This window comes from Apodemus sylvaticus, chromosome 17 (assembly GCF_947179515.1).
Source record: "Apodemus sylvaticus chromosome 17, mApoSyl1.1, whole genome shotgun sequence".
Taxonomy (NCBI): Eukaryota; Metazoa; Chordata; class Mammalia; order Rodentia; family Muridae; genus Apodemus; species Apodemus sylvaticus.
In genome coordinates this window covers 60,455,580-60,468,226 of record NC_067488.1, presented here as the reverse complement: position 1 = coordinate 60,468,226, position 12,647 = coordinate 60,455,580, and the positions used below count along the sequence as shown (strand labels likewise).

The following is a 12,647-nucleotide window of genomic DNA, read 5'->3' as shown; positions in this document are numbered from 1 at the left end:
GAGCTAATAAAATATGATGCAATTAGGAGCTCTAAATACAGTACTAATAAACTATACATACTATGACATGATGTTTAAAGCATCACAGTAGCTCTATTGCAAATCCTTAAATAGCATTTTGCAGATACTTTCTAGAACATTTCACTTGACCTATATGCCTGTCACCAGTTAACAGACTTTACAAATAGCACAAAACCTGCTATAACCCCTTCTTGTTTTTAGGGTTTACATTATTCATTTGTGTTGGGGGAATGCAGGCATATGCCAAGGTATGTATGTGAAGGCCAGAGGACAACTCGCAGGAGGCAGTTCTCTATTTCTACCATATGAGTTCCAGGAATCAATTCAGGGCCTCAGGTGTGGTGACAAGCATCTGAGCCCTCTCACTGGTTCCTGTATCATGTGCTTTCTTAAATCCACAGACACAATCAAAGTCAAGAGTTCTTAAACCCACAAGATACCCACATGGATAATTTGCTAACAATCTTTATGCTTACATTCTTAGAATTTAAAAGAGATTTGGGTTGTTGTTTATAATATTCCCCAGTTGCTATTATTCATCCTCACATCATCGGATAATTATTAAATCAAGCTTCCATGTATTAAATTGTCTGCTATTAAACACTATGCTTTGTGTTTATTTTCTTATAAATTCTCCAATATAACTTTAAACCATGGAATCATATATCAAGAGGAGACTTGAGAATGCTATTTAGACTCATCTATCCATTTTCATCAAGTGTGCACCAATTTAGTCAGAGCCACTCAGTACTTTGGAAGATTTTACAATTATTGATGATGACAATCAAGCAGGGAATATAAATCGTTTTTTTTTTAGAGTGTTAGCATAGCATTCATAAGTCTCTGGATGTGATCTCCAGTACTAGGTACAACTGCAATCCCAGCACTGGAGATTTGGGCAGGAGCCTCAGTTCAAGGTCATCCTCAGCTCCAGAGTTTCAGTCCAGCTTGTGCTACATGATATGAGAGCCTCTCTCAATAAAAGAAATCTGTAAAGAGAGATAGGAGGGGAAAGAAGGAGAAAGAGGGGTAGAGGAAAGAAGGGAGAAGGAAAGAGAGGCAGAAAAGTTAAGAAAATCATGGGGAAAAAAGAAAAAAAGGAAAAAGAGAAAAAGAAAGTCATAAATATAAAATAATAAAAGAAAGGAATATTTATGGAAATGATTTTCATTTTTATCTTCACCTTTTCAGAGTCAATATCTTTAGTCACATGATCCCAGTATAGTAACATAATGCCATTTGTCTATTTAGGGGTATCTAAACTATGAAATTGTTGAAATGCTTCTTTAAATCCTCAATGAGTTTCTATTGACCTTGAAAAGTCATATAAGTTGAACCTTGTCCTTACCATATAATTGTGAATAGCTAGAGAACATTTAATTTGCCCAGTGACTGTTTTATTTGTATAGATGTTGACAGACTTGATGCTATCAGTCACTATTCACAGTGGTCACTCCTGCAATTGTCATGGAACACAGAATTAATTGTCACTCTTAACAGGAAATCAATGGTGGAGTTAAGGGCGGAACCACCTGTCTCATATTTACTCTTCCCAAAGTAGACAATGTCACATGGCAGTGCTGTCCCTGTCAGTAAGTGAGCTGTTTCTCTCTTTGACCTTGGGGTGAACTCATGCTGGGTTAGGGGTGCTCCTGCTCATAGGCTGTCTGGGTTTGCATCTCGTCTGACCTGTAGTCTTTCTTAGCATCCCCTCAGATCTCACTCCCTGGATTGTAGATGAGAAATAACGTTGGAGCTTTTATAGAATCACTCCTGGAAATGGTTAGGTATTAGCCCCACTCATTGATCAGGCTCTGAAAAGGTCTGCACCCCTCACTGTCCAGTAGAGACATAGCTATCTCACATACATGAACACCCAGGGTGAAGTATTGTTCTTAGAATTACTATAAAATGCACCTGCAAAAATGACATGTCTGATGAATACATGTTTCTATTTCTTTTATAGAAATGTTTCACATTAAAAGATATACTGTGCCAGGGAAATTTCAACAAAGAGGAAAACACAGATAAAATCCTGTGGGAAAGAACTTTTTTCTCTTCACAAGATCATTGATTTGAGGAAGGAAAAAAAATCAAGTTTTGGTAGCAATTGTGGTCATGGATGTTGTTTTTTTCAAAATTTAGGTTACAGTTTAGGGTTAATTAGAAGTCCTTTAGTGATAATAATTATAATAAAAGTAATTGTAATAACAAACAGAAGTTTCAGGAAACAAGAAGAATAGACCCACACCATGTGAATGACCTTGGAGAGCAGAGAGTAGCAGAAAACAGAAGAGGTTGATTTCTTTTGTTGAGAGTTTCTTCCATATTTATGTCACTGAAAGTCATCAGCGTGGATTTTAAGGGCTTAGGATTCTGTGGTTGTCTCAGAATTGAGTGGCAATAAAGTTTTAAGCTGTTTTTTTTTTTTTAATAAAAACCAGGAAGTCAGACTGCAAAACTAAAAGGCTCCATCTGTGAAGCTGTTGAGCTGCTGTTGGCTGTTGACTGTCCTAGATCACTGAACAGTTGGTGAGGTAGTAGAACCCAAGTCCAGAAGCTCATGCTAGAACCCAGTTATAACCACTGTCACACAAGTGGACAAAGCTTTAGTGATAGGTTCCCACACAGGAGAAAGAAAAGGAAGAACTGTGAGCTCCAGTTAAGTGGACCAGTCCATCTTAGCATCATATGAGATGTGAGGTTCCAAAGAGATCCAGGACAAGTCTCTTTCAGTACCCATGGCTCCTCCCAGCACTGGCAACCCTGCCTCCTACCATAAACCTCTCCAACTCAAGGCCTGGGCTTCCCTTCCCTTCCCTCAGCTTCTCATTCTAATATAACTCAGCCATTTTGCCTATGAGGTCTCTTGGCTTCTTGATTCCTATGCATTCTCTTGGTTCCTTTGGACCCTTTCTCCTCTTCCCTATTTCTCCCCTCTTGCTCCTCACTCTTCTCCTCTCATAGCTGAGTCTTTTCTGCTGGTCATGTGCAGTCTGAGTTCTCTAGAGACTCTGACTGAGTTCTCTCACACATCTACAACAAGACCCTTCATCTCAACCACACCTCGTAGCTGTCATGTCCTCACTTTCGTTCACAGCCCCAGGTCTCTCTGGGACCTCACATGCGATGTATGAGAACTTCCTACATAAGGACACTGTGGACATCCATTTTTCCTAGGTGGAGTATTTTCCAAGCTTCCAATGAACAATACTTGCTACGCATAGTTCTGCTATTTTGTTTTTCTACCTTAGACAGTAAGAGTGAACAGTTAAGTCTTTTCAAATGCATGTTAACACAGTATGTCATGGAAGAGGAGACAGTTGAAGGGGCCAAAGTCAGATACCTTGTTTTTCATTGATTTAATTGAATTACCATCTTGGGTATTTAATGTAAGACAACAACTTACTCCGCCTCAACCTTCCCATTTACAAAAGAGACAATATAAAACAGACAGACTGAGTGTGAAGATAGGAAATGTGGTTCTGATGTTCCTGTCATGGAGCCTGGTACACTGCAAGTGTTAAAGAAACAGTAACTATTTCGATTGTGACCATTGTGATTGGGCAGCCCAGGGACACTCACAAGCAATGTGTACCCTGACATGCCTCAGTGGTTGCACAACCTTCTTGCAACTACAGGCAAAAAAAAAATAATAATAATAAAATAAAAAAAATAAAAAATAAAAAGAGGAAAGCATTTATTCTGACCAAAAATACAGCAGGCATAATAATTGTGTGTGTGTGTGTGTGTGTGTGTGTGTGTGTGTGTGTGTAAAATCAAGCTTTTAAAGATATAAGCTCAGGTTTTGGCTTAGAAAATTACAAATTGTTTTTTCTTTTCCGTGTTGCTGTTCTAGAAAATAGGATGATAAAAAGGTCAATGCAGTGGCCATTACTCTTCACACCCTAAGTACCTGCTCACCCTGTGACAGGCTATTTCTGCTTTGACTCTCCAAGACCCACATCTGAGGGCACTGATGATCCACTGCAGAAAATAAACTTGCTGTCCTACCTGGGGTGCCCTCTGACGTCTTTATGCCCATCCTGCAGCAGTACTGTGCGATCCCGTAATCAGCAATCTTCGCAATGATGGCAGCGTTGGGATACAGGGTAAAAAGCAACACGTTGTGGGGCTTCAGGTCACGGTAAATTATCATGGCTGAGTGGAGATACCTGCCAGAGACCACAGGGAAGTCTTACCAAAAGGTGATCAACCTACATTAATTTGGTCATATTTCTTTTCAATATGTTATGTTCTTGGTGCGAAAACATCAAAAATGCTATGTTAACTTTGTCCGATGAAGTTGAAATATATACTGCAAACAGACTTCAAAACATAGAGGTCAAATATTATAAAGCAAGGTGATGCTTCTTCCCAAAAGACTAAAACATCAAGCCTGCTAGGCAACTTAAGCTTTATTTAACACACAGCCATGAGCACACAGCCATGAGCACACAGCCATGAGCACACAGCCATGAGCACACAGCCATGTGCACACAACCATGAGCACACAGCCATGAGCACACAGCCATGAGCACACAGCCATATGCACACAGCCATGTGCACACAGCCATGAGCACACAACCATGAGCACACAGCCATGTGCACACAGCCATGAGCACACAGCCATGTGCACACAGCCATGAGTACACAGCCATGAGCACACAGCCATGAGCACACAGCCATGTGCACACAGCCATGAGCACACAGCCATGTGCACACAACCATGAGCACACAGCCATGAGCACACAGCCATGTGCACACAACTATGTGCATACAGCCATGAGCACACAGCCATGTGCACACAACTATGTGCACATAGCCATGTGAACACAGCCATGTGCACACAGCCATGAGCACAAAGCCATGTACACACAGCCATGTACACACAGTCATGCACACATAGACATATACACAGAAAATGTAGAACAGTTTCTTTTTACACCTCAACAACTTCTGAAGAGTGAATTCTACATTCCCTCACCAACCAAAGATGATATTTAAAAATTAAATTAAATATTGGAATACATTAACTGCTTTGGTGATGACTGTAATCTTAGTACTCAGAAATAGAAACAAGACAGCAGATTGCTCAAGGTCAGCCAAGCCTGCCCAAAAGATAGAGACAAAGAGGTTAAATAAGAGTAAATCTAATTTTGCTATAGCCTTAATTTTTGTTATAACTTTCATTTATCTGCTTTGACGTTCTTATAATTACATAGAAATTGGTTTCTTTGGTTTTTAAAATGAAATCACTTATCTTTGTTATTTACCTTTTTCTGATTACTTTTCTTCCAAATGTTTTTAAGAATATTTTCTTCTTTTCAGCAAAAACAGATAAAATTGTAAGCTTTTACCTAGCTATTATCTCCAACTCTGGGGATGTAGCCTACTGTAAAGCTGATTCGTTATGTGCTAAGGTTAATGAAGAGCATCTGAACAGTCAGGAAAGCAAAAACTGTCATAGGAGGTACAAAATCCGGGTGTGAGATGGAGCCAAAGTATATCTGGATTTGGGCATTTTGAGCAAATAATAAAAATTACTTAATATAAAACACAATTTTAATCTTGGCCAAGTACACAGTGGAGGGACACACAATTTCCCAAATGCTAAAATAAGTATTATCACCTCTCCTGAGATATCTTTAAATTTCTGATTTTCCCTGTTCACTAAGCTCACAGTTGTCATATGACCTTCGCTGTAAGGAAAATTCTTCCTGGGTCTTAAGGAGGATTGTTAAAATCCTTTGTTTATTTATGGCTTGGAATTTGGTTAAGATTATATTAAAAAATATTTACCTCATTACCTCCTACCAATCATTGCTGGGGCATTAGGAACAGAGAGCTGTCATGTCTGGAACTTTCTACTGTGGGACGGCCCAGAGTGAATGCGCCATGTCACTCTGTCAATCACTGGCCTGGTTCTCTCTTCCAGGATGTACTTAGGACACAGCACTGGACCTGTTCACTTCAGGATATACAGTTTGGGCTGATCAACAACATAAGTGCACTAATGAAGTTGACCTTAACAACAGTAACGCAGTTGAAAGGAACATTTACTGAGGGCTTACTGAAAGGCCATTAGCTGTCTTGAGAAAAGCCAAGAGATTAAGAATTAAAAAGTTAAGTGTATGTCATTAAATATCATCCCAAATCTCCATAACACATCCCTCTCTCTGTTACAGATGGAACACAGGCTCCCTCGGAATACCTTTGTAGGACTAAAAGATGGTCAGTTTCCAATCATGTCATTTGGAGATCAAGGTTATCTTGTTTAATTACAATATTTAATTATAGAATTTAATCTTAAAAGTGCAATTCTAATACCCTGTGATAGAAAAAGAAAAAAGCTTTTGAAATTTTAATAAGCACAAATCATTTCTCACTGGCAATAATTCAGACAAATGAATTAAAGCATTGTTCTGGAATAAGTATTGTCGAAGATTTCATTAATGTAAACTATACTCAGTTAACCTGTCTTTAATCATCACTATTATAAGAATTACTAAGAAGTCCCTATCTTTATAATTTAAAGTCAACTTTACCTAATCCTGAATATATTACTCTAAAAATAGAATGCATTCATTCCTTTAAGAAATATGCATTAGACATCTATGAGGCTCCTTCATTAGTGGACACAAAGCCATCTTTGTAAATCTGCTTTTAGAGGGTCCTAATCTAGGAAGACAGTGATTAGGTATATGAGGATGGCAGAGGGTGAGTGTGAAAGGCTGAGGAAGAGGAGATGGAAAGGTACAGGCAGCCCTGTTGGCTCTGTCCAGGCTTTAATCCCTGCCTGTTCTTCCTCACAGCCTGATATAAAGTCTTACATCAGGTAAGTGTGCAAGAAACACAAGTGAACTCAGGATGAAGAACTCTGAGGCACAAAAAAAATGAAGCGTGTACAACCAGCTTGGATTAGGCTGACTGGCTACAGCGTGGCTTTCTGACTCATAAGGCCAAAGCCAAAGGAGCACATGTGAATACATGGAAGAAACACTCACTCTCCATGAGAAAGCTGAGCTGTACGGTAGGCATGGCGCTCGTGCAAAGCCTCGTAGAAATGAAATCCTCCAGAAAACTTTGTGAGAAGAACGAACGGTAGGCATGTGGAAGCCAACCTGGTTAGAATGTGGACTAGAGACATGGGCCAGAGTAAGGCTGTAAAGGAACCCAAAGCGCTCGTAAAGAGCTTCCATGTTGAGACACCGCAGAGCTGAGAGGACCTTAGGCACAGCACATATAAAGAGATGCCATGCTGTGCCACCACAGAGTTACGTTTCAGATAACTGGAACGACGAGGGAATCTCAAGGATAGTTAGACTTTTATTCCAGGGGAAATGTTCTGATAATTCCCTATAGATACTGGATCGAAGTAATAGCATAACAAATAAAAGAATTGATAAAAATGATAAAAAATAAAATATAGTCAAAGATCTGATAGATGCATGGAGATATAGTAATACCAATAGATGATAGATAAATAGATTAGATAGATAGATAGATAGATGATAGATACATAGATACATAGACACACACACACATTAATTGACACACATTAATTGACAGATATCGAGACAAGGTTTCACTGTGTAGCCTAGGCTAGCTGTGAACTCATGAGAAGACACTAGCTGTAGGTGGGGAGAGGAAAGTGGACTTTCTATGAATACATCGATCCCATCCTGACAAATGGAGAAGAATACGGAAGGAAGCACAGGCCCATTGTGAGATGAGATAGCAAGGAGGATAAATTAAGTTTGAGCATCCTGAATCACAGGAAGTTTTAGAAACTATATGCAAATTCTGAGAAAGAACTGAATTTAAGCAGAACTCGAAGAATGGATTGATAACATGAACAAGTTTCTTATGAGTCCGTTCTAAATAGCTTATTACCTAAGAAGCCATAAAAGAACGTGACTTTATCATTTGTCTCTTCCCCTGTAGTTACAGTCACACGTTAACAATTACTTGAAATAACAATTTTAATATGTACATATTTATTTTTCTTTTTATTAAAGAGGGTTTTTTCATACCATTTTTTATTAAGACATTGAGTTTTAAAATTACATTTAGCGCTAGTGGAAGATTAACAGCTACTTACACATAGCAGCCTCCTGTGGAAGCAGACCTAGAATTCCTTCCTGGCTTTAGACTAAGAGCAAATGAGGCAAAGGACTGAAGCACATGCTAAATTTCCATTTGCTTCATAAAAATGTGGGATTTGTTACTTGAAATAGAGGCCAGGGATATTGAGTGCTATAGACTTGCAACTTAAATGTTGAATTAAAATAGTAAGTCTTCAATTTACAATTGAACACTTCAGGATTACATGAAAAATTTGAGGAAAATCTGGAACCCAGGATTAGTTAAATCAAGAAAATAATCTTGATGGCTTTGGAAAACCCTAGAGGGCTCTTTACTAAGCTAAGGCTGCTCCGAGGCTCCCCCTGCTGTTCAAAGGCAGCCATTCCAGCCTAAAAACAAATGCCTACACATTTGTTGACTTTCGAAATCTGCATGGCTTTCAGTAACTTTGGAAGAGATAAATACTATTCTTACTGCCCCTTCTCAATGCTGCATGAAGAGACTGTTCACAGGATTTCAGAGAAAGGGTGTGATGTCCTGTCTGCATTATTCTTCCCTCCCCCTGCCTCCCTCCCATCCCCATGTCCCTGTGTCCCTGTGTCCCTGTGTCTCTGTCCTTTCTCATCTCTGCCCCCTCCCCTACACCCAACATGAATCTCCTAAGGGCTGGCTCCCTGTTCTGGTGACTGGAAAGAGAGTTAGGTAACAGGACAAACCTACAGGAAATGCCAAGCAGAAGAATACACAGGAGTTGGGCATTGCTGGCTAGCCAGGACGTGGGTATAAGACCCAGGTGAATTCAGGAACCTCCTGAAGGTATGCGGATGAGCACAGCAACCAGGGAGTAAGAAGGGTGGAGAAGATCCAAGACAGGAGATAGACCAATCCATTGTCTGTGTACTTCTCGGGCTATTGAATGAAACGCAGGCTGTGCAGGGGTAATGGGAAACACCGGGGACTAAAAGGTCGAGGGAGAGAATCAGTGAGAGAAGCGGCATGGGAAGCTAGACATTTTTTGCTAATGATTAGACCTGAGATGAGAAAGACGAGAAGACCGAAGGGTGGCTACGGAGATTAAAAAAAAGAATGCAGAGAAGAGAACCTTAAGGATTCAGATGCTTAGGATTAGCACCAAGCTTTCAGCAGCATCCCTCCTAGATTTCAGGCAAAGAAACAGGTAGGGGTCAGAAAGGCAAAACTTACAATTACTCAGTGTGTGCAACAGTGATTTACCAAGGTCTTGTGTCTGGAGGGATGGCCTTTCTACTCTGGGCTGCTGCCTCTCAAAGATGACACCTAGCATTCAGCTACAGGGTGGACCGTGATTCTGAATCATGCGACATATCCACGTGGAATCCAGCATCTGCTACCCTGATCTGCTCCAGGAGTGTGGACTAGATTTTCATGATTAAAAAATTTTCTACTTCATACTTTCCTTGATATTTGGTGGCCTGATATAATTATCTTTGCAATTATCTTCTATCTAGGGTTCAGACCAAGGGCAGGAATACTAGGTTTGAATGCTACTACCACCACCAGTGAAGGTCTGCGCGCTCACTTCCTATTATATTATGCAATTACAAAACTGGGTCAAGGAGCTTACAGCTACCATCGAAACTTCTAACAAAGTGCAGTGAGGGAGTAGTGTTCTTAGAACCTGGAGTGGACTGAGGGTTACAGCGCGCATTCATTGAATAGAGAACAGTGCTAACTGATTACCTCAGGCCATCGGCCACATGCAACGCGATCCTGTGCTGGAGGGTTCTGGTGAGGCTGGCTTTGTCCTGCTGCAGCAGGCGATCCAAGGAACCCTTGGAGGCCAACTCCATTACCAACATCCGAGGACGAATCCCAGCTGCCAGCAAGGATATCAGGCTGGGATGGTGGAGGTGGCAAAGTACCACCAACTCCTGCAAGGGGCGACATAATGAGTCTCAGATCATCCAGGATCCATCATCTGCTTTGCCTGCCCTTCTCTGTGATCAGCTTTCTTGGAGCAGCTGGACTGAAGTAAATGTTCCCTTGTCCATTAAGGTTTTATTTTATTTTTTTAATTCTTCCCATTTTCAACAATAAAAAGCTAATTTTGAACTGATGTTCAGATTACATATTTTTGGGGGGTGGGTGGGTGGGTTTGAAACAGAGTTTCTCTGTGTAGCCCTGGCTGCCCTGGAACTCGCTCTGTAGATCAGACTGGCCTTGAACTCAGAAATCTGCCTGCCTCTGCCTCCCAAGTGCTGTGATTAAGGGCATGCACCACCACTGCCCAGCAAGATTACATTTTTACATTTTTAAGTTCTAATTTTCCTTCTGACCCGCTTACACGAGACCAGTTGATATGGAAATGGCCTGCATAGGTGGACGTACTAGCAGGTCATGCTGCTCTACCCTCTAAATTCTAGTTAGCAACTTAATCTTCCTCAGCTCTGGGCTCTGAGCAGCCACTGCTGGATCAATCTGAGCTGGCAGAAGGGGTAAACTATAGTCTCTGGTTTCAAAACCAGGAAGTTTGGGAAGGACACGTGATCAGTTCCACGGGACTACATAGTGCCCCCTGCCTGAAGGCTCTAATGCCTTCCTACTCCTTGTTAGTTAAATATGAGGCTGGAGAGATGACTCAGCTGTTAACAGTTCTTTAGAACCCACATGTTCAGTCCCCAAAACCAAATCACGTCAGATGACCTACAATCATCTGTAACTCTAGCTGCAAGGGATCCTTACACTCTGTTGTGGCTCCACGGATATCCACACACATGTGTACCATAGAGAAACACACAAATAAAAAAAAAAAACTTACACAAATAAAAAAAATAAATGTTTTTAAAACTCCCATGCATGTCCACGTCCTGAGATGATCTGCATTTACATTTCCTTTTACAATCTACTTCCTTTCATCCTCTTCTGTATTTGCTATTGTATTGGGCTCACTGCTCTCATTCTGGACTAACTCTCATTCTATGCTAACACTTCAGCCTTGTTATCCCCAACCCATCCATACACCCTTCTAGGGACAGAAAGCTTCTTCATACTCAGTCATTAGAAAAAAAAAAATCCCCATTTTGTCTACCTTCCTAAAGCCATCTCCAACTGTAATAGGAAGCAAAGGTCCTGTGGCTTTGGAAGTCCTTTCTCTAGGTGTGATCACACCCTAAGCAGCTCAATCCTCTCCTTAATGATATCTCCGTGTGTGAAGGCCATATTCAGTTGTGTTCTGGATTGACTCTGAAAGTGTAATTTAGTTGGGGCTTATTCTTTCTATTCTTTCTAGACCCACATAGTTTTAAATTGCTTTTATATCCCAGGAGGGGGGGCAACGTTCCAATTCCTTTTGGGGGACTTCCTAAACTTCATTCATTCTCCCCTCCTCATGTGCTTTATTCTGACATCATTTAGTTGAAAATTTTTACATTTTGACAGATGTATGTAAACTAAAAATTTCCAAGAAAAAATGTATCATATGACTTAAGTTAATGACATCACAGCATTTCTTACCTGTCTTAAGAGCCTGAGTGATGTGTGCTTATTAAAAATCTTCACGGCCACTTCCTCTCCTTCGTAGGCAGCTCGATAAACTGACCCAAAGCTTCCGTCCCCTTTTGAGAAGAAAATAGGAAGTATTTTTATCTTCCCAAGCAGAGAAACCAAATCTATCCTAGGAACTACGATTGTACCTGTGGTAGATTTAGAAAATTCTGATGCCTTGTTTACAAAATGAGCCTCTTTCAATGCTTCCCCTCCCTTCCGATCAACGAGCCACAGTCAAGGTCGCACATGGAGCTGGTACCCAGCCTTCCTATTTCTGTCTGTACTGGATCTATGAAAACACACCATCACTCCTCTGTCTCCATCTCTGCATATGTGGCTGGAGGTTGCACTCTTGCCCAGCGCAGAAGCCACTGTCTAAATGCTGTCCTCTGTGCTTTTCCAAACCCCAAGCCAAGCCCACTGAAAACCATGCTGTTGTTATTCCTTTTTGCCTCCAACTTTTAGTCTGCTTTCTGTACATCTGATAAAAACAAAATGAAATGTTTTCAATATCATTATGAAGTGTTTTTTTTTCTTTTAAATGCTAAGCAGAAGAGAGAAGAATGACAAGGTAGATCTGACGACGTTTCGGATGGGTGTAGAGATTTCTGATTCTGTGACGTCCTTCCCTGTTTGAGAATCACTGTTATCGGAGTGTGGTGCATAGACTGTCTCGCTCTGTGAGCAAGCAACAAAAATATAAGCTTAAAGACTGTTTTGTGCATTTACAATAACTAGGAAGGGAAGAAAATTGAAAGCAAGACATCTCTTCTGCTCACAGCAAACCAGACACTGAAGTGCCTATCTATACTGGTTTTCTAGAAAAATAATCCTTTGAGGATGAAATGTACCCAACTCTTATAACACATAAAAGTTGATAGAAATATATCAAAACCAAATTTACAAACTATATCTATTCATACATATTAAAGCATATCCCATACTTGCTGTGCCAAATGGCTTTCTTTGTCAACTTGACATGAACTAGTGTTGCCTAGGAAGAGGGAACTTCA

The 12,647-nt window shown here is 40.5% G+C and overlaps 1 protein-coding gene across 1 annotated transcript in view; it reads right to left on the bottom strand.

Moving 5' to 3' along the window:
* Lrrk2 (leucine rich repeat kinase 2) overlaps positions 1-12,647 on the bottom strand; it is a 142,896-nt gene that overhangs the window by 23,823 nt on the left and 106,426 nt on the right. Inside the window, exons 39-41 of the mRNA XM_052160189.1 lie at positions 11,602-11,702; positions 9,829-10,019; positions 4,036-4,196 (exon numbers count right to left, since the gene is read on the bottom strand). Of these exons, the coding sequence (XP_052016149.1) occupies positions 4,036-4,196; positions 9,829-10,019; positions 11,602-11,702 (453 nt within the window). The remainder of the gene's footprint in view (positions 1-4,035; positions 4,197-9,828; positions 10,020-11,601; positions 11,703-12,647) is intronic.